We start from the raw sequence: 21,721 nt of genomic DNA, 5'->3' as shown, positions 1-21,721 counted from the left end.
AAATAACTATGGAGAAACTTATACTAACATTCTCTAAAGCATTTTCTTTAAAAATATTAACGTTAAAAATGAAATATCACGTAAAATCCATCATAATCATATTATATATCTTTTAAAATAGTAATTATAATAGACAATACTTTACTATATATCATAACATGTCATAAAACAACCGTGTAAAAATCAGTATACTAGTATAAGGAATTTAGAAGAAAAATATAAAAAAAAATTCCAGCTCAAAGTAGTTAAAATACAAATTAATTGTTAATTCTAACTTATAGTGTCGTTTTTTTTTTCTTATTATTTTTCTCTTGGTTGTTTTCATGAAGAAGTTCGTTCAAATATACTCTGTATATCAATAATGTAAATTTTTGTAGAATTAGAATATTTTAATTAAATTCAAATTTAAGTAGCTGTTTTTTCCAGTTAAAGACTTTAGAGTATCAACTTCCAATACAACATTAATCTTATTGTTATTATAGGTTGTTTTGGGTAAGTTCTTCATAAATTATAATTTCTTTTTTCTTCTTCCAATTTCATCCCATAGGGGTCCCACCAAAATATGATTCTCTCGCGCCTTATTTCACATCCAACAAAACGGTAAGGAGTACATTTTAACATAGCATAGTTTGTAATATATTTGCATTATTTTAACATAACTTTAAACCTTAAATTAATTGTTGGCTTTGATGATGGGCCTCTAATCCTATTCTTTCTCTGCTTGTGATTAACTAATGTAACTTATCTTCTCGAGTAAGTTGTAATACTATACTACTTACAAGCTTATTTCCATCAACCTTGTTTTCCTTCATTCTCCTGTTGCTTTTTAGTGCTAGTTTGGTATCATTCTGAGAGAGCAGGAAGCACTTCAACCCCAAGTTTGAAAAATGTTTATTACTGGCTTTTTCTTCGTGTTATATTAATATATGTTTTGGTTTTGAAGGTGCTTTGATCATGTTACATCTTAGTCTCCTCTGTCCTGTTAAGGTTTACTGTTCAATTCTGTTGTTGCCTTGTTCCTCTTCATTTCTATCTATTGTTGAATTTATTTAAGTCGGCTTATTTTCCAATTTACTTCAGTGGTGACTCTTGATGGAAAAACCAAATAGCAGTCTCAAACTAGTGAACTTCCTGCAATAGCTGCTTTCTTGTGGTGTTTGTACCAGCAGAGGTTTTCCTTGGGAATATGGTGGCTAAAGTTAGCTTTGGATGTTACTTCAGCTGAGATAACAGGATCAAGAATCAATTAGTCATCCACAAGCTGTAGGTATTGAAAATACCTCAGAAATGGCAAGGCAGCAAGGTTCCAAGAAGAACAAGATGAAGGATGAAAGCAACAAAACAGTACCCTATTTCAAACTTTTTTCATTTGCAGACTCTTCAGATTATCTACTGATGTTTGTCGGGATAGTAAGCGCTGTTGGAAATGGAATAACTAAGGCTTCAACGAATATAGTTATGGGAGAAGCAATTGATGCTTTTACACAACATGGCAACACTAAACATTTAGTTCATGAAGTTTCCAAGGTAATCACTAGCATCCCTTCTTTTTTTCTGTTTAACAATTTTATGGAAATTGCTTAATTGCATAAGAACTAATTCAAGTTTGAGAAGAACTGTTTGGTTTCAAATTTCCCTCATGTCTATGTCATAACACATAATGATTTGTTTCATGCCCAGGTGTCTCTGAAGTTTGCAGTAATAGGTGTAGCTTCCTTTATGACAGCTTTTCTACGTGAGCATGCCACTTCTCTGCTCATTATTTATCCTGTATAACTAGAAAAGAAAATTATTCTTAGATAACAATGAAAGGAGTAATTCAAACATGTACCATTACAGAGTTGGCTTGTTGGGTGTCCACCGGGGAGAGGCAGGCAGCGAGAATACGAGGCTTATACCTCAAAGCAATTTTGAGGCAAGATATTAGCTTCTTCGACAAGGAAACCAACACTGCTGAGGTTGTTGGAAGGATATCAGGTGACACATTTCTTATTCAAGAAGCCATGGGAGACAAGGTATTAATGGGTGACACAGTTCTTCAAAACCCAAATCATCACCATTTTATCAGAGTAAAATAAGAATGACTTTTTTTTCTCATTTTGTGAAATATACCAGGTAGGAAAATTCATACAGTGTGTGGCATGCTTTTTAGGAGGTATAGTCATAGCATTCATCAAGGGTTGGCTTCTAACCCTTGTCCTTCTATCTTGTGTTCCACCTCTTGTTTTCTCCGGTTCCATAATGAGCTTCGCGTTCGCAAAGTTGGCATCCCGCGGACAAGCAGCTTATTCTGAAGCAGCAATCGTAGTAGATCGCACAATTGGTTCAATTCGAACTGTATGTGAATCATTATAACTTAACTTTCAGGTTGTTCTTTTCCATCCCAAGACTGCAGCAGCATATAAAGTTCCTCCATGCAGGTTGCATCATTTACGGGCGAGAATCAAGCCATAATTCAATACAGTCAATCCTTAACCGATGCTTACAGGACTGCAGTGCAAGACGGAATGGCTGCTGGTTTAGGCCTTGGTTCAATCCGTTTATTTATCAACAGTAGCTTTGCATTGGCTGTATGGTTCGGAGGGAAGATGGTACTAGAGAAAGGCTATACAGGAGGTGAAGTCATGAGTATATTTTACGCCCTATTTTTTGGCTCCATGTAAGCTAGTTTCTGCTTTAACATCTATTTCGCCGAAGCATCCATCATATATCTTACAATTTTTCTCCAAAGCTTGGCAGGAAAACTTGATATGCTTTTCAATGTTAATATTATTTTTCAGGTCGTTGGGGCAGGCTTTTACAAGTTTAACTGCATTCACTGCAGGACAGGCTGCCGCCTTTGAAATATTTGAAACAATAGATAGGCAGCCAAAAATTGATGCTTATGATACTGCAGGTCGACAGGTAGATGATATTTCTGGAGATATAGAACTTAGGGAGGTTTGCTTTTGTTATCCTTCAAGGCCAGATGAATTGATACTCAATGGATGTTCCATTTCAATATCAAGTGGCACTACTGCAGCTTTGGTTGGGAAAAGTGGCAGTGGGAAATCAACAGTTATTAGTCTGATTGAGAGATTTTATGATCCACAAGCCGGAGAAGTTCTCATTGACGGCATCAACCTCAGAGAATTTCAATTGAAATGGATCAGACAGAAAATAGGCCTTGTCAGCCAGGAACCAGTCCTTTTTACTGGTAGCATCAAAGAAAATATTGCTTATGGTAAGGAAGGGGCAACAGATGAAGAAATCAGAGCTGCAATTGAACTTGCTAATGCAGCCAAATTCATAGATAGATTTCCGCATGTGAGCTCACAGATTCGTCTTTTGAAATTTGCCATGTTGTGCTTATTCAACAATATTAATTTCAAATAATACAATACAAAGTCTAATATATTTATTACCTCATTGGTTGTGTAAAATTGTGATTTTAGGGACATGATATGATTGTCGGTGAGCATGGTACACAGCTCTCTGGGGGTCAAAAGCAAAGAATTGCCATAGCACGGGCAATTCTAAAAGATCCAAGAATTCTACTCCTTGATGAAGCTACAAGTGCCCTCGATGCTGAGTCTGAGAGAGTGGTCCAAGAGACACTGGACAAAATTATGATAAACCGAACAACTGTCATTGTAGCACATCGCCTAAACACAATAAGGAATGCCGATACAATTGCTGTTATTCATCAAGGAAGAGTAGTAGAAAATGGTAGATATACTATGTTGCTACATGAATGGAACTCATTGTGACAATTTGCTTTCATGTTTTTCTGTCTCTAGCACACTTGCACGTCATCATTTTCCTTCATATATGCATTATTGCATTCTTATCTTTCAATTGTTTAGGTGTCCATGCTGACCTCATTAAAGATCCTGATGGAGCTTACAGCCAACTCATTAGATTGCAAGAAATTAACAGGCACTCAGATGTTACAAATGACTCGGGAAAGCTAAAAAGCAGCAGTCGTCACTCATGCAGAATATCAAATGATATGCCTACTACACTTAATCTCTTGAAAACATCAGAAGGAGAACCTGAAGTTCTTACTCCAGCAGTACCGCATTCCTCTCCAAAAGTCTCGTTCCTTCAACTTGCTTATCTTAACAAGCCTGAAATTGCAGTGATAGTCCTCGGGACTCTAGCAGCCACAGTAACTGGGGCCATACTTCCTCTTGTGGGGTTTCTTACCTCCTGCATGATAAATACTTTCTCTGAGCCAGCAAATGAACTTCGTAAAGACTCAAAGTTTTGGGCTGCAGTATTTATAGCCCTTGGAGCCGCTGGCTTCATATTTCATCCACTAAGGTCCTACTTTTTTGCTGTAGCTGGTTCGAAGTTGATAAAAAGGATCCGGCTAATGTGTTTTGAGAAAATTATTCACATGGAAGTAGCCTGGTTTGACAAAGCTGAGCATTCAAGTGGAGTACTGGGAGCAAGGCTGTCAATTGATGTGGCTTCTATTCGAACTTTTGTTGGGGATGCACTAAGTTTGATGGTTCAAGATATTGCTACAGTAGTTATAGCCTTGGCAATTGCCTTTGAGGCAAACTGGCAGCTTTCTCTCATCATTCTTGTTTTGCTACCACTATTATTAGTAAACGGACAAGTGCAAATGGGGTCCATGCAAGGATCTGTCACTGATGCAAAGGTTTGCAAGTAACTCATATTAAACCAATAGCTAATATGAAAACATGTGAAAATATATAAATTTCGAACATGGTGAGAAAAGGGTGATGTGAAACTTTGGATCTAAATGTAACCTAAATGAATTATGTTGAGTTGCGAGGAGATAGTATCAATTACTGAGTCTATTGAGATATTATGGGGATACGAAGATTACTGTTAACTATTATATTCATTTCTAAGGTGGTAAAGTTTGTTAAAGTGTTAACAATGGTGTAGATTAAATCAAAGTAATGTAGAATAAATTTCGGTGGATCATAGATGAGGTAAATATGGAGAAAAAATGTTTCATATATGGTCATAAAAGAATGCTTCACTATTACAAAAATTTCTACTTCTTCAAATGAACTCTCAATAGTTGCTTTTGTAGGCCTGTGGATTCATGTTTCTCATTGGGTGAAAAGTAATCGCTACAAGTGCTATCATTTACACAATAGATAATGTTTTGGTAAAAGAAAAAAAATAGAAAACAAAGTAAATTATACATCTTCTCATGCATTGTAAAAAGCAACCTATTTTAATTATATGAGAAATCAATGATGAAGAAGCAAATGTATGGTTTGATGAAGAAAAAACCATCAAACGGTAAGAAATATTCTCAAATTTTAACATCTATGTTTCTTTAATACTCCAAGTCTTGATCTTAGCAATTTAAACTTATTGTTTGGAAGTGTCTTCATCATTATATCTCTTAATTGATTTTCAAAACTGCAATGCACCAATCTGATTTCTTATAATTTCTCTACTTCCCTTATTGCATGATATTTAACCTTGATACTCTTTGTTCTTCAATGCTAAACGGGTTCTTTGGAATTGCAATAATAGATTGTTATAAACTCTTAAAACAGTTCCTTCATTCTCCTCTTGGCCAACATCTGAAATTATTTTCTAAGCCAAATGGCTTGATTTGCTGCAGTAGTTGTCTGTTGTATTCTTTGCATCATCAGAACTTCTTGCCTAATCACTACCAAAGTAACCTTAAAGATTTTCACTCTTCTTCTTCTTCAAGATCTGAAGCCCGAGGTCAATCGTGCCTTTGTAATACCTCAAAACTTGTTTTGTTGAACCCATGTGAACTTGGCTTTGAGAGTGCATGAATCGGGATAATAAGCTTGCAACAAAAATTAAATTTGGTCTGGTTGGAAATAGATGCAACAAACTTCCAATCAAAGTTCTATACACAAGTGCATAGCCTTTGGTTCCCATCTTCATCCAAGCACAACTTTTCAATTACCAACCAATGCAGTGGAATTACATTTGCAATTCTACATGTGAAACTTCTTCAAGATCTCCTTGGCATACTTCTTCTAAGAGATGAAGATTCCATCAAATAATTGGAGTATCTCCTACCCAAGAAAATAATTCATTAGACCAAGGTCCATCATTTCAATTCTTGCCCCATATTCATTTTAAATTGTTTAGAGCGTCTGACTCACTCACAAATTCCAAGGAAAGCATCAACATACATGGAGATAGTGAGTTATAATTTATTTTCTCATTTGACATACATATTGGCTTGATTCTCACTTTGTGTAAAGCTTTGCTTCATAAGGTAATCATCAATTTTGTTGTACCATCCCCTTGGAGCTGTGCAGGGCTTTATGAAGCTTGTAAACTTTTATATCATTGGTCAGAAATCCCTCTGGTTGTTTAACAAAGATTCCTTCCTCAAGTAGCCCATTTGGAAAGGTTGACATTGGCATAGGCATCTTCTAATGGTTTGGTGCCCCCCTAACAAGTACTTTAAAATCATTATCTGATACATCTTTTTTTAGACCTTGTACATTTGTTCTTTCAATGTCTAGAAGACTTTGGCTTGGTCTCTTTGCTAGCATCTGATCCCAATTCCACTTGGATAGTTCATCAAACCTCCCATCCCTACTAATGAGGATGTTGTCTGCCTAGAGGTTGTACAGACGATATCCTTGAGTTTATGTTGAAAAAGATGCAAATGTTTTAACCCTGTATGCTTTTGGAATAAAGGCTTATCAAATGCATACAAAAACTGTTATTTTTTTCGAATAAAGTTTTTTTTTCAGATCAAGTTTCGAAAGGTGTTTTTCCTTCCAAAGCCTTGGCTGACAACATATTTTGCAAAAAAAATACAGTTTTTTACTACTTCAATCTAAAATGTCTTCGGGAGACCCATTTGGCCATCTTTATTATTGTTTCTTTCTTTCTTTCACTCGCTCCATTTTGTTGAGGCGTAGGAAATAGTCAACTAGTGTTTAATTCCATTAAAACCACAGAACTTTTCGAACTCTTTTGTTGTATATTCAGTTTCACTATTAGACCGAAGCTTCTTTATTTCACCGTTTGACTCTCTTTCTCAACCATTGTTTTAAACTTCTAAAATACTGTGAAGACTTCAAATTTTTGCTCTAATAATACTTAACACATCCTTGTAAAATCACCAAGGAACAAAAGGAAGTATCTACTGTAATTCAGGAGGCTATGCTCGTAGATCCACAAATGTGCATATAAGCTGCATTTTTATTTTTATTTTGCTCTCCAAGTTACTACAAACAAAAAAGGCAATTTGTTCTATTTTCCATATTGCACATGCATCACTTGAGTCATCCGTTGTCCCTTTGGTGTAGGAAACTTCATCTTCTCATACTAATGTTACCCTAATATATCTCATAAGAATGCTTTTGAAGTTGTTTCTGATTAGGGAAATTTGCCCCCTCATCAAGATCAACATCAGATATTAGCCATCTAGAGGAGAGAGAAGAAACCCAAACTCCAATTGTTTGAGTCAAAGATAAATGTTCGTACTTTTGAACCTTAAGAAAATTACTTGAATACTAATTGTGAGTCTAACCTTAATGACCTACCTATTGCCTTGAGAAAAGGAAAAAGGTCTTGTACCAAGTATCTTATTTTTTAATTTGTGTCTACTAAACACTTTTTTGTGCAACACTAGAGTTTCTCTCAGCCTTTTGATACACTTAGAACCACTACACTCTTTTGTGATAATAAATCAATTATTGGTATTGCTCAGAATCTAGTTTAGCATGATAGGACAAAACATAGAGGTAGACGGACACTTCAACTAGAAAACTGATATACTGCAGAGGAGTACGAAGAGTTGTCATTAACTATTGTATGTATTTCTTGGGAAGCAGAATTCTATATAATGTACCCTCTTCCACTGTTTAGATCAAGTTCTTGAATCAGAATTTCTTTCCTAACCTTTTCAAGTAATTAATCAGACCTATTTCCTTCACCTAATCTTATATTGAAATGGGTAAACGGGTAACCTGCAGAGAAACAAAAAAGGCAACCATTCATCAATGTTACTTGATTGCAACTGGATTTTTTAGTTTTACCAATCTTAGATCCAATGGAAGTTGTGAGAATGATGTGGCAGGGAAAGGATTTTGTCTCTATGTTTAATTAGTACTAATTTCCATTGTACCAATGGTTAATGTGCTCTATATGTTGCACAGAAACTCTACGAAGAAGCAAGTCAAGTAGCAAATGATGCAGTAGGGAATATCAGAACAGTAGCTTCTTTCTGTGCAGAAGAAAAGATGATGGAGTTATACCAGAAGAAATGTTCAGGGACCATCCAGACAGGTATAAGGCAAGGTTTAGTCAGCGGAACAAGTTTTGGGATATCACTCTTCTTGGTGTTCTCAGTTAATGCAGGCAGCTTTTATGCTGCAGCCCGACTTGTCGAGAGCGGCAAAACATCAATCTCAGATGTTTTCCGAGTAAGTTAATTCTATCCTTGTCACCATTTCAGATATAGTGCTTTCTACTCATTGCTGACAAAGTATAAGCTAATATCTCAAATAAATCAAAAAGATGTTTTCTCTTTCTTTCAAATAAACATCATAAATAATTTAGGAGCTATGCTCATCATATTCTGCTACCATTGAACAACTCACTCTAATTTTTCAGGTATTTTTCACTCTCACATTGGCAGCAATAGCAATGACACAATCTGGCTTCATGGCCCCAGGTGCAAGTAAAGCAAAAAGTGCTGTTGCTTCTATATATGCTATTCTTGAGCAGAAATCAAATATAGACCCCAGTGATGAGTCTGGAATGATGTTGCAAGAAGTGAGAGGAGAGATTGAGTTCCACCACGTCACTTTCAAGTATCCAACCAGGCCTGATGTGCTTGTATTCAGAGATCTTTCCTTGACTATTAACGCAGGAGAGGTAACTTACCAACTGATGCATTTATTTAACTGATGCACAATTCTCATAAGAATACACGATATTTTCCAAACATACCATCTCTCTTAAGGGAGAATCTAAGAGTTTGATTATACTGATGGAAATCAGACAATTGCTCTAGCTGGAGAAAGTGGAAGTGGAAAGTCAACAGTAATATCATTATTGCAAAGATTTTATGACCCAGATTCAGGCCAGATAACACTAGATGGAACGGAAATAAAAAATCTACAACTCAAATGGTTTAGGAAGCAGATGGGCCTGGTGAGCCAGGAACCTATACTGTTTAATGACACCATCCGAGCCAATATTGCATATGGAAAAGGTGGTGATGCAACAGAAGCTGAAATTATAGCAGCAGCAGAACTGGCCAACGCGCACAAATTCATTAGCAGTTTGCAACAGGTAAACTACACACAATTCAAGGAACTCAATATTTTCCTAAGACTCGTGCTACAACGAATTATGTGGCAAATTTTTAAATAACTAGACATCGAATTCTAAACACCTTATGAACAAAATTCTGAATTATTGAAAAACAACACATGCAGGGTTACGATACAGTAGTAGGGGAGAGAGGGATTCAACTATCGGGAGGACAGAAGCAACGGGTGGCAATTGCAAGAGCCATAGTGAAGAGTCCAAAAATATTACTGCTAGATGAAGCCACTAGCGCACTAGATGCTGAGTCTGAAAGAGTTGTTCAGGATGCACTTGACCGAGTGAGGGTGGACAAAACAACAATTGTGGTGGCTCACAGGTTATCCACCATAAAGGATGCAGATTCAATTGCAGTGGTTGAACATGGAGTCATTGCAGAGCAAGGAAAGCATGACACTTTGATTAACAAGGGTGGTATCTATGCTTCGTTAGTAGGCTTGCACACAACTCATGCTTCATCTTAGATCCATTATAACTATCAGTACCTATTATCTAATGGTTTTTCACACCGTGTTTGGAAACTCCTTGAGAATGGAGGAATCACATTTAATACAAACATCCGTGAAACCAAACACGCTATCATTCTATGTTAAAGGATCCTTTCTCTATGTTCTACATTCTATGTAATGTAATTTTCAGAAAACTTGAACACCCATTTTTAATGGGTCTTGGGATTACACGCACTAATAATACCCACAATCATCTAACGCCATTCGGGTAAGCAGAATACTAAAATGAAATATTAAAATTAGAAAGGAAAAAAAAAACTATCTTAATTGGAGATTATGAGCTTAACATGTAACATTGGAAAGCACAGAGATAATGAGTGAACATTGTCTGGGATGAAATCAAGGCAGCATACGATGGCGTGCCTCTGTTCCCATTTACCCTTGTTTTATAGAAAATCAAACCTAGTTTGCTTTTCCAAAAAAAAAAAATATCCAAAGAACTTGAAATATGAAAAAAAAATACATATAATTATTGGATTAAATTAAATAATTTTAGGTTAAACGGATAACATACCTTACAATTCACAAACAAAGAATGCTCTCGCCTACAGCAACAAGAAGCTACCGCTTTTATAGCTTTTTGTTTTGGGTGGGCCTGTAGTATGCTGTCTCGTGCAATTGTTTCCTCCACTTCATAATTACTTTCTACACCTCTCTGTTATAATGAAATGTAAACAAAATTAAAATACTTGTACTTCCAAAAATATAAAAAAATGAGATAAAACAGTTAAGAAAGATTATGATTAAGTGATTAAAATTTTAATTTATATACTCATTAGAAAGTAAAATTTTAATATTTTTTTTGTTTCAAAGAAAAAATTATACTAAATTAAAATTAGTTCCGATATATATATACACTATATATATAGTTAGATTTTGGAAAAAAAATTAAAATATTACAAGTTATTATGAATCAATTGAGGTTAATTTATCTTTTTATTCAATGTATAAATTCTAATACAAAAATCACATAATAAAAATAAAAGACTATTTTTCATGAAAATAATATTTTAAATTTTTTTATAATGAAAGTAAGTTATATAAAGATTTTATCTTGAAATGTTCCATTAATATATATATATATATATATATATATTATTCCATGCAAATCAGTAAAGATTTTATTTTTATCTTTATATTTTTATTTTCGCAAACTAATAGAGATAAAAGCATACTTAAGGAAAATAAAAATATAAGAATAAAAATCAATTTTTTACTGTTTTGTATAAAAAAAATATATTTATAATTTTTAAAATTATTATTTAAATAAGATGTATGTTCTTTTTCCAAAAACTTTAAAAGTTCAAAATATATTAAACCCTGGAGTTAAATTTCCAAATATAACTTTTGAATCACATTTAGAATTAAACTTTTGAACAGTCCGATCAATTTCAGAATTAAAATTTTAGAAAGTTGTTTGAAATAAATATGTAATTTTAAAATTTATTAATAATTTAACATTATTTAAGAGTCGACATTAAAATTAGTTTAAGAGTTAATTATATTTGTATTTTTTAAATTTTGATGCCTAATTAAATTCGTTTTTCTCTATAATTAAATTCGTTTTTGTCTCTAATAATAATTTTTTAATTAAATTTTAAAAATGAATAGAAATAATATTTTTAATTTAAATTGTGTTAAATTATTTTGATATATTAAAAGAGCGTTTTAAAATAATATTGGAATTGTTTATAATATTTGACACAGTTTAAATAATTTAAATATTTTTTTAACACTTTATGGCATTAAATTATTAAAATTACATATTTATTTTTAGAATTTAAAAACCAATTTATATTAAAAGTTGAAAGAGGAAAAAATTCAATTTCACAGAAAGTTAGAAACTAAAAAAACAAAGAGGTGATTCTTAGTTTAAAAAAAATTCTTCCTTCAAAATTCGAAACTGTTTTAAAAAAAACAATAACAAAAATTCTAATCTTTAAAATCAACAATACCTCATGATCAAATGTAAGAAATTGAGGTAAAAAAAACATGATCAAAATAAAGGTGATGTTTCGTAAAAAGAAAAATAAGAAAACACGTCAAATTTATATATTTCTTTATTGGATAATGATATTTTGACAACATTTTAACACTATTTTCGTGTTTTGGTTCATGTTGATGTTTATGATTATTATTATTGATTGTGAAGTAATTTTGGATCAATCATAGAATAATACGTAGATAATATTAAAATGTTATATAAAAAATGTTGTAAAAGTATTATTATTTTTTTTTTCAATTTTGAATTTGAATCTTACTCGACAGGGCGTAATTATGAAAATAGATTTCACTAAAGGAATTGATTTTTTTGGAGAAAAATAATCATCACCAAGAATCAATTAATAGCAATAATATGATTAAAAATAAAAAACTAAAGAGTAAATTTGGTGCCGTGAAAAACAGGGTAGACTTTTCATGGTTGCATCAGACACCTAACCCCACTTCTACAAACCATAGTCAAACTTCACAATTAAATGTTTCTGTTTCTTGTTATTATCATTTTAATTGTATTTGGTTTTAGAATCTCTTATTTAGAGAAAGTTCAAAAATTAAAAGTAGGGTACCAACTCCATTTCTTAGGCTTTCTTAAATAAAGTTTATAGTTTGTATAATATTTTTTAAAATAAATATTTATGAAAAACAAACATTATTTAGTATATTAATAAAACTTTAGTGGAAGTTAAAATAAATTTGTCCACTTTATATTTTTCTTATCTCTTGTCTAACTTTTTCATAAGCTAAAGTGAACAAGTTAATCATAATTTAGTTTGAATGAAATTTGATTAATTTTACATCTTTTTTTTATTTATCTACAAACACTTATGGGTAAATTTAGTTAAATTAAGTCTTTTATGTGTAAAAAGGGAAACTATAAAAAGAACTTTTATGAATAAATTTATGTAATATACTTCAACTTCTAAAAACTAATTTTATTTTATTTTCATACTTTTTTTTTTACTGTTTTAAGTTTAAAGATTATCTCACGGCTCGTTGAATTCAAATTTCTTGAGTTATATATATCCACTCGAACAACTCTGCAGCTTTTGTTTGATGTAAGAAGAAATTTTCCTAACAAAATGGCACCCAAAGAAGAAAGATCAATGAAAAATGCCATAAAAGTGGATAACTTTCTGGCTGAGGAACCATGAGTTCGTAACATAAATACAAAAAATCGATACCTATGTTTAGTTACACACACACCCTTGTATTGTAGCTAATCATAATCACGGGGTCCATGAGCAAATGATTGAGATTCCTGCTGCTGCACCAGCACTGCAAGCTTCCAACAAGCACAAATGTTACAGTTATAATGCACAACCAGTGTTCGTTATAATGCTCACAACTGCCACTGAAGATGAACAGGTTGAAACTTGAAATGTAATTAATTGTATTATTCAGCCAATTATCTGTTGGAAAGAGACAAAGAAATTTGTAACAAAAGGGATGTAGTGAAAAGGTTGTTAAGAAATTAAAAACCGTTTGATAAGGACCTCCAGCGGTGTCTGCTATCTTAAGATACTTGTAATTAGGCCAATGTACCTACCAGAAAAAGGGTTAATTTTGAGTTCAAACCTCAATTGCAAAAGGGGATAGAATTTTAGCACGTGTGTTCAAGAGCCAAATTGCAAAAAGACAAGGGATTTCAAAGATGAAAGTGGCATTCCTAGCTATTTCCTTAATCACAACTGCATTAACAAATGACACCTTCTGTGATGTGAAGTGGCAACAAACTTGGAAAGGTTTTGTTATATATATATATATATAAAGTATTCCTTCAAAGGAAATATCACCTATTACTTATATACTCAATCCCCTACCACCCTTTTTTGCCTTTCTCTGACTTTTACATTTCCTTCTATTTTTCATAATCAAGATCAACTGCCACAAAGAAACGTACATATAACACAAACTAGCACCCTCCTCCATTAATGGTGGAACCAAGCTGAAAGCGAAGGTGTCTTCCTCACACCTTTTTTTCTCTGTTTCTGCATGTTTATGAGTCATTCATTAAACACAGCTTATTCATCATCATCTTTCATAAAGAGAGCTATTCAGTTCTTGCATTAAACTGATTTATCTGCAGATTCTTTATAGATGATGACATGTAGGAGATTTAGTTGTCAAGGGTTGGAAAAAGTTTCCTTCTGATTCGTGGGCTAAGGCTTTAAGACTGCAATATCACTGTGAAGTCTGAAGGGTGAAGGTGAAGTCCTTTTTGGAAGGTATTTGGTTAATACTTTAGCTTTTTGCAAGAACTGATTTGAACACTGCATCCCTCTTAAACACTGAAAGCTGCAGGCTCACATGATCTACATATCTATACATATCTGTGTTATTTGAATTTTAAGCTAAAAAATAGTAGTTTTTGACCATGGAAACAATCCAAAGGAAAACTCGTCAAAAGGGGTCATTAAAAGGGAACCTTTTGAAAGGCTACAAAATAGATAGGTAGGTAATCTATACTGAAATTGGTTTAGTAGTGACAAATTATGCATGAATCCATTTAGTGTACTATTGTGCATGGTTGATGATGGTCCTCCAATGTCAAAACAGGACAAACATGTGATTCTGTAAAGATATTGTTTGCATTCCCCTTACGCAGTATGTGGTACTAAAATGTAGTATGAGTTGGCTCTAAAATCTAGCTGCTGCAGTTGCTCTGCTACTCATTTTTCTCTCACTTTCATGAACTGTCACATGTAGCCACTGCACAAATAGCTCCTTCACGTTTCACGGGTTCTCCTTTTCACTATGCGTTTTTGTCTGATGTGAAAATTTTATAACACTATCTTCGACAAACATTCAGGTTCAAACCATCTGAGGGATCACTTTCTGCAACAAAATAGTCAAACTTGGTGCACAAATTGCTGGGCCATTGTGAGATTCATGTCATCTCATACATAACTCACATGCATCTTAAATAAGAGTCTTCAAGTTCTGAGTTCTTTTGAATTGCAATTCTTTTAGTTAATGGCCCTTTTATGAAAAAAAACGCTTTTTTGTGTGCTTTTTGAGCCTTAAGGAATTGAAGTCTTGGCTTATTCACGAAACGCACTTTGTTTTGTGTCTTTTCACGCAAATTAAATATTGAGATTCCGTAGCTCACTTTTTTCTTTTAAAAGTAATAATCATACTTAAACAACACGCACCAGAAACACTAACAGGTCCAAAAGAATAAGTATATTACAGTTTAAAAATAAATAAATTTTAACTTACACACTTATAGTAGTTAATAAATCATATAATGACCCGTCCTTTTGTGAGTGGATTTTCTTTATAAAAAAAGTGGTTTACATTGTCTTATGTTTTATGGACCATGAAACAAAGTTTTGGTTTTGGGATGCACATTTACTGTCCTCCATTAATTCTCACATTCTTTTTTCCATCTTCAATAAAATAATTATATAGGTGTTACATAAAAAAGATAAATGGATAACATAATTATTTTATTAAATTTATTGTGATGACCTTAGCTTTAATCTGTGGTCCTTTGGCCCTTGAATTGAAGATAAGGAAAAGAATAGGACAGAAGGGAGAGTCTAATAAATTTGGTTTTGACAGTTTTAAGACATAGGGATCCATATCCTAAAAAGAACACTTCTACCCTTACAAAGACGATCTGTCTCCTTCACGCCCTGTTAATCACACAATAGCATTGAGTTAGAGAGATACTTTAAATATCTTTCTTTATTTTAATCATTTTACTATATTTTGTGTGTAACGTTATCTTTAACTTCTGTTTCATTTCATTTCATATTGCATTTCAGATCATGATCATGATGATAATGATATATTTAGATCTCTTATTTATAATGCAGAAAACATGTTTTTTATTATTTTTCTCACCGAATCCTATGATCAATCATGATGTTTTTCTTTTTCTGAAAAAAAAAAATGTGTTTCTCTCTCTAGTATTATCATATAACAAGTCCCAAAAATCATATACTCATTTTTTTGTATGACTGTAAAGTACGTTGAACCTTTGTTGCACCTACTCCCCTCTGCTAGCTGTTGTCTTACATATATATAGTTACATACAAGACACATAAAGAAACAAAATTTCTGACTTTCCCCAGTTTATGTTACAAAATATAAAATTCTTAAAATATTATTGACATGAGGGATATATAATATCATATTGTTATCCAAATTGGGGAAAGTTCGTGCTGATTAAAAATACGAAAGTATCATATAGAATTACGTAAGATTGTTGGGAAATATTCGTTCTTTTTATAAATTACAGCTGCGAGAACTGCAATAAAAAAAATACAACTGCAACTCATTTATCTTCATAATCCACCGTTTAAGAATTTATATATGCTTTTCAAACTGCGATTATATTTCTCCTTATCATAACCCATGATCCATCGTTAAACTTTATAGTTACTCCTGTAAAAAATGGGCCTTCATTTGAAGCATGTTCTTTTTAAAGTTAAAAGAAGTAACTTTTGTTATGTCAATTTAACAGTACAGGGAAAACTTCCAGAGTTTAATTTTGTTGTCAACGGTTCGTTCGGTTTGAAGGTGTTGTTTGTTCGTCTATGGCGACCCTGTTCTGTCACGAGTTGGCACACACTCCTTCTTTCACACACACGGACACGCTTGTCGCGTAACCTTTTTTTTCCTTTTCTGTCTTTCTTCTGCATGGCACTGCCACCGTCACCGTTTCACACGAACAAAGCCTCTCTCCGCAACATTCCTGCTTTTCTTCTCTTTTGTCACTCTTTCATCTTTTTATCATCTCTCATCAGACAGACCCTTTTCAGTGATGAAGCAAAAGACGCCGTCTTCACCAATCACTACAAGAACTGCGTTGAAGAAGCACGGTGACAACAACAAGTCCCTGCAGAGTCCACCGCAGCCACGCCTCAGAGCTTCTTCCAAGGCTCCAAAGTCACCACCAGAGACATCAACCAGAGCCAAGTCAGTGCCCCTGGACTTGAAGGACGTTTCGAGGGCCAAGAGGGGTGCTGCTGTGGGGTCTCGAAAGGGTAGGGAAGCTGAGAAGGCTGAGGTTGTTGTTGTTGCTCGGCCACGGCGAAGGCTTGGGGATTTCGGTTTGAGGAAGAGTGGAGATGATGACCCTGATGGGAAGAAGAGGAAGGAGTTGCAGGAGAAGCTCGAGGTGAGTGAAAATTTGATCAAGAGTTTGCAATCTGAGGTGCTGGCGTTGAAGGAGGAATTGGATAGAGTTAAGAGCTTGAATGTGGAGCTTGAGTCCCAGAACACAAAGCTCACTCGGAACCTTGCTGAAGCTAAGCAAGCAACTGTTGGGATTGGCAACAGTGGAAAGGTGAGAATTTGTTATGTTTTACGTCGGAAAATATGAACTTTGAAGAGAAGCTATTAGATTTTTTCTGACCACCAAAGTCCCAGTTAATCTTTCACATGTTTGTTAATTTTTTGTCATAAATTGAAAACCTCGACTTTCTGCCACTCTTGATGGTGAATCGAGACCATGGTCATGAACAGGTTTAGGACCATATAATAATTTTTCAATATTTGAATTTCCTTCTAAAGTTCTAAGTATTGTAATTTTCATATTCGGTCTTAATTCCAAGTGTGGTTAATTCGTTTATTGCAGTCATCAATCACTGTTTGATTGGATTTTTCATGTTGTTGATAGTTGTTTACTCTTAAATTATACTGGTACAAATTTAAGATCATGTGTTTGTTTTGTTCATAAAAATTTATGTTTCCCACATCTTGGAACTGAATCTGTTTTTCTTTTCTTGGATGAAGAAGGAGTCACTAATAGGAGAACACCAGAGTCCCAAGTTTAAAGACATACAGAAACTCATTGCTGACAAATTGGAACTGTCTAGAGTGAAAAAGGAAGGTAATCCTGAAGTTAATTTTGCCAAAGCATCAATTCTTTCACCAACCAGAAGTTATTCCATTCATGAAACTAAAAGTATAGGAAGAAAATCTCCACCCAATATATGCCTGCAGCCACCTCCACCACTATCACCACCAATTATAGGAAGAAATTCTGCACACAGCACATGCCTGCAACCCCCTCCTCCTCCTCCACCACCTCCAATTCCATCTCGGCCTTCAGCAAGATTATCTGACACCAAAAAGGGTGCTGCAATTGTTGAACTATTTCACTCGTTAAAGAGTAAAGATGGGAAGATAGACTCAAAAGGACCTGTGAATCATCAGAGACCAGTAGTTATTAGTGCACACAGTAGCATTGTGGGAGAAATTCAAAACCGTTCAGCTCATCTGTTAGCCGTAAGCTTTGCATTCAATGTGTTTCTAACTTTGAGATGTGTACTACTATTTAATGAGACTAATAAATGACCATCTTTTCCAGATAAGGACAGATATTGAAACAAAAGGAGAGTTCGTTAATGACCTCATAAAGAAAGTAGTAGATGCAGCATTCACGGATATTGAAGAGGTCTTAAAGTTTGTTAATTGGCTTGATGGAAAACTATCATCATTGGTAAGTTTCTAGCGAAACTGTTTATCTGGCAGATAATGATTACCGCATGAGCAGCCAATTGATTTAGCTATTTATCATGTAAGATATATTTGTAATTTCTTAGTATCTTTCTTTTCTGTACTTTGATATATGCTTTACACTTTTATTTGTCGTTTTCATTTTGCAAGTTTTAAATAAGTAAGAAAATAATAATTAATGACAGATAAGTAGAAATATTTATTTTCTTTAAAAGTGACATGTAATAAGAAATTGAGACAATACTTTTATATGGACTCTGAAAGATAACTTTATTGATTTAGCATTTAATGTCATCATCCTTTCCTGTTCCCAAGACAAAAAAATGGTATATTCTATTCGTACATTCCTGTTCATCGAGTTTTACTGCTGCATATAGTTTAACCTTCATGAATGATCTAAGCCCTACAAGGAAAGGTGGTTATGCAGAAATGCATGAGTTAAGGTATTGAATATTAATGTTTAGTTTAATAATGTACATCTAATGAAGTTTCATCAGAAAATGAGACTGTACTACAAGATTCTTAAAAGTATGCCAGTGTCACGTAATGTTGTAATCAGATACAACATAAATTATAACTGGTTTCTTCTTTAAAACAAAGGACTGTATCTTTCATTCTGCAGGCTGATGAACGTGCTGTCTTGAAGCATTTTAAGTGGCCTGAGAAGAGAGCTGATGCATTGAGAGAGGCTGCAATTGAGTATCATGAACTCAAAATGCTAGAACAGGAAATCTCCTCCTACAAGGATGACCCTGATATTCCATGTGGAGCTGCCTTAAAAAAGATGGCCAGCCTATTAGACAAGTTAGATATATTGTTCCTGTTTTTTAATCACTGATATGACATTTACAGGTCAAGGATGCTAACTCTGTCTCTCTTTACATCTCGTTGTAACAGGTCTGAGAGGAGAATACAGAGGCTAATAAAGCTACGGAGTTCAGTCATACATTCATATCAAGTGTACAACATTCCAACTGCATGGATGCTTGATTCTGGAATAATGAGCAATGTATGGTTTTTTTATGCTATATCTTTGAAATGAGAACATTGAATGAACGTAGTCTATACCTCTGAAGCGAGATGAATGTTCAACGTTCATACAAGGATGTCCCTGTGATTAAAACTTTCTGCGTTAAAACTCATGAGTTGTTTTTCTTTCAGTCATGTCTAACAAATTCAATGAAGTATGCATGATTTAAAAGATGTGACTATCTAATTTGTTTGCAGAGGCATATTATATGACTTCCTCTTTAGAAATAGAAAATTCATTCTTATTCAAAATATTATTAATGATCACCGACAACTACTGGAGATGGCCGTACATTTCCAATCATCACAATCCATGTGTTTCTTATCATAAGTCATTTGCATTTATATAAGAGCATGATTGCTTTTCAATGTCTTGTCTTAGGGCCTGTTTGGAGGATACTTCTTCATAAATAAGAAAGAGAAATGAAATTAGTTTCTCCATAGACTAAAACTACTTTGTACATGAATTAAAAGCAGGATTTATGAGAAGCTAATAGAAGCTTATACAGATTCTAATTTCATTTTTTTTGGGTTATTTTTCTCTCATAGAAGTGTTTAGGAGAAACTTTCAAACAAACCCTTAGAAGATTTGTTGTCTTTGCACATGCTAAATTTGCATTGTAAAACTTGTCTTAATGAATAATATATCATCTATATGCAGATAAAGCAGGCTTCCATGACCCTTGTCAAGATGTACATGAAAAGAGTGACAATCGAGCTTGAATCCGTTCGCAATTCCGACAGAGAATCTATTCAAGATTCTCTTCTGCTTCAGGGTGTGCATTTTGCATACAGAGCCCATCAGGTAAACTGTTAGCATCTGTCTGCAGATTTTTTGTCATCACTTCTGATTTTCATGTGTAACTAGTAAATGTTCAGAAATTTGTGACTAAAGCACATCATAAGTTGAACCCCTAAACATGTTTGTTTACATGTCATCAAAAGGCCACTCTCACTGAGTGAAATATTATTTATCTTTCACAGCATGTTCTTCATTTTATTACATAGACAGACCACATGCACCAATTTCATCATATACGAAGCTGTCACACTAATTTTAGCATGTTTTTGTAGTTTGCTGGAGGATTGGACTCAGAAACAATGTGTTGTTTTGAAGAGATACGGCAACGTGTACCAGGACACCTAGCAGGGTCTCGAGAACTTTTGGCTGGCATACCATTATCATGGTAAACCACTGTTACTTTATGCTACAAAAGATGGGTATTCAACATTCATTATTCTTTTTCTCATCTCCAATGTCAATGCTTGTTAGACATGAAGAGATTCTGAAGAAAGAAAACTCCATAGTAAGGTCAAATGGCTAATAATCTGGGAGCTCCCAACATGTCATAACCTAGGAATAGGGTCTTCACTATTATGTGCATGTAACAAAGACCGTGAAGAAGAAGAAACTTTGGCTTTTGAAGGTGCATGTGATCAATGTTTATAGAGTTACTTCAAAAGTATAACAGTCATGTTCAATCTGTAGAGCTTGGGAAAAACACTTCTGAAGCGATTTCTACTGCATTATATAGTCATTTACGTTCTTTTCGTTCAAGAATGAAAATTTAATTGGAAAAGATTTTACCTTGTATCGTGCCTGTAAAAATCATTCTTATTAGGAGTAAAAATAATGATGAAAAGTTCGGGGATATTTTTCATTATCAAAATAAATTCGATAGTTAAAAAAAAGTATATAATACTAATAAATGGCATTATTGATTTTTTTATTTTTGCGCTGTTTTATTATTTAATGGACAGATCAGGCCTATTTTTTCTATACTGTTTGTTATTAAATGGACTAATCTAGACTTTTGACATTTTTTTCTTCTGAACTCTTTCATTATTAAATGGAGGCTGTTTTACTTGAATTTCAATCATTCTGCATTTTTAATTTCTAAAAATAGTCATAAAAGTTATGTTTTATTTTAACGAATTTGAAAATATGATAAAATTTTTTATTGAATTTCGAAATTCAATAAAAAAATGTTACTTCGTCAAATTTCAAATTTTCTAAAAATTTCTTTTAAAGATTTAAACAGATTTCAGAATCTAATAAAAGATCCTTCGTCAAATTCCTGAGATATTTTATCATTAAATTTTAAAATCTGTTAAAAACGAATTTTGAAATTTATTGATAAAAAAATAAAATATAAGAAAAATAAAATATAAGATTTTTAAAATTGCAAATGATAGTTTAGAATTTAAGAAAAAAAAGTGTAAATCAAACTTTTTTTTTTTTTGCAGTCTTTTGTTCCTCTTGTCACCAAGTTATACCTCAAAGGATATATGCACATAATTTTTTTTTCTTAAATTACTATTCACCAAGATAGAAGTATATGTTTTTATTACTGTTTAATATGAGGTTAAATATGCAATGGTATAAATAAATTCAATTC

The 21,721-nt window shown here is 33.4% G+C and overlaps 2 protein-coding genes across 5 annotated transcripts; both read left to right on the top strand.

Moving 5' to 3' along the window:
* The first annotated feature begins 291 nt into the window (after nt 1–291).
* Nucleotides 292–9,989, top strand: LOC124846817 (ABC transporter B family member 11-like). Its single transcript, XM_088105383.1, has 13 exons — nt 292–987; nt 1,081–1,527; nt 1,681–1,735; nt 1,840–2,015; nt 2,116–2,337; nt 2,421–2,659; nt 2,781–3,306; nt 3,435–3,708; nt 3,846–4,648; nt 8,136–8,402; nt 8,593–8,856; nt 8,983–9,276; nt 9,423–9,989. The coding sequence occupies exons 2-13, from the start codon at nt 1,288–1,290 to the stop codon at nt 9,774–9,776; spliced, it is 3,714 nt and encodes a 1,237-aa protein (XP_087961509.1). The 5' UTR covers nt 292–987; nt 1,081–1,287; the 3' UTR covers nt 9,777–9,989.
* A 3,639-nt stretch (nt 9,990–13,628) lies between these two features.
* LOC124846820 (INCREASED PETAL GROWTH ANISOTROPY 1-like protein 2) lies at nt 13,629–20,914 on the top strand. Of its 4 annotated transcripts, XM_047324178.2 has the most exons (9): nt 13,629–13,779; nt 13,909–14,047; nt 16,592–17,118; nt 17,568–18,062; nt 18,145–18,276; nt 18,916–19,097; nt 19,191–19,302; nt 19,984–20,127; nt 20,397–20,914. In XM_047324178.2, the coding sequence occupies exons 3-9, from the start codon at nt 16,594–16,596 to the stop codon at nt 20,511–20,513; spliced, it is 1,707 nt and encodes a 568-aa protein (XP_047180134.1). In that variant the 5' UTR covers nt 13,629–13,779; nt 13,909–14,047; nt 16,592–16,593; the 3' UTR covers nt 20,514–20,914. The 4 variants fall into 4 exon arrangements, with proteins under 4 accessions (XP_047180134.1, XP_047180133.1, XP_047180138.1 ...); XM_047324182.2 differs by lacking the exons at nt 13,629–13,779; nt 13,909–14,047 and having other exon boundaries at nt 16,294–17,118; nt 20,397–20,509; nt 20,596–20,914; XM_047324177.2 differs by lacking the exons at nt 13,629–13,779; nt 13,909–14,047 and having other exon boundaries at nt 16,196–17,118.
* The last annotated feature ends 807 nt before the right edge of the window (nt 20,915–21,721 follow it).

This window comes from Vigna umbellata, chromosome 1, assembly GCF_029865625.1.
Source record: "Vigna umbellata cultivar VRB3 chromosome 1, Vumbellata_1.0, whole genome shotgun sequence".
NCBI classification, from domain to species: Eukaryota; Viridiplantae; Streptophyta; class Magnoliopsida; order Fabales; family Fabaceae; genus Vigna; species Vigna umbellata.
Note: the sequence above shows the minus strand (reverse complement) of the source record. Positions and strands in the feature narration are given on the sequence as shown.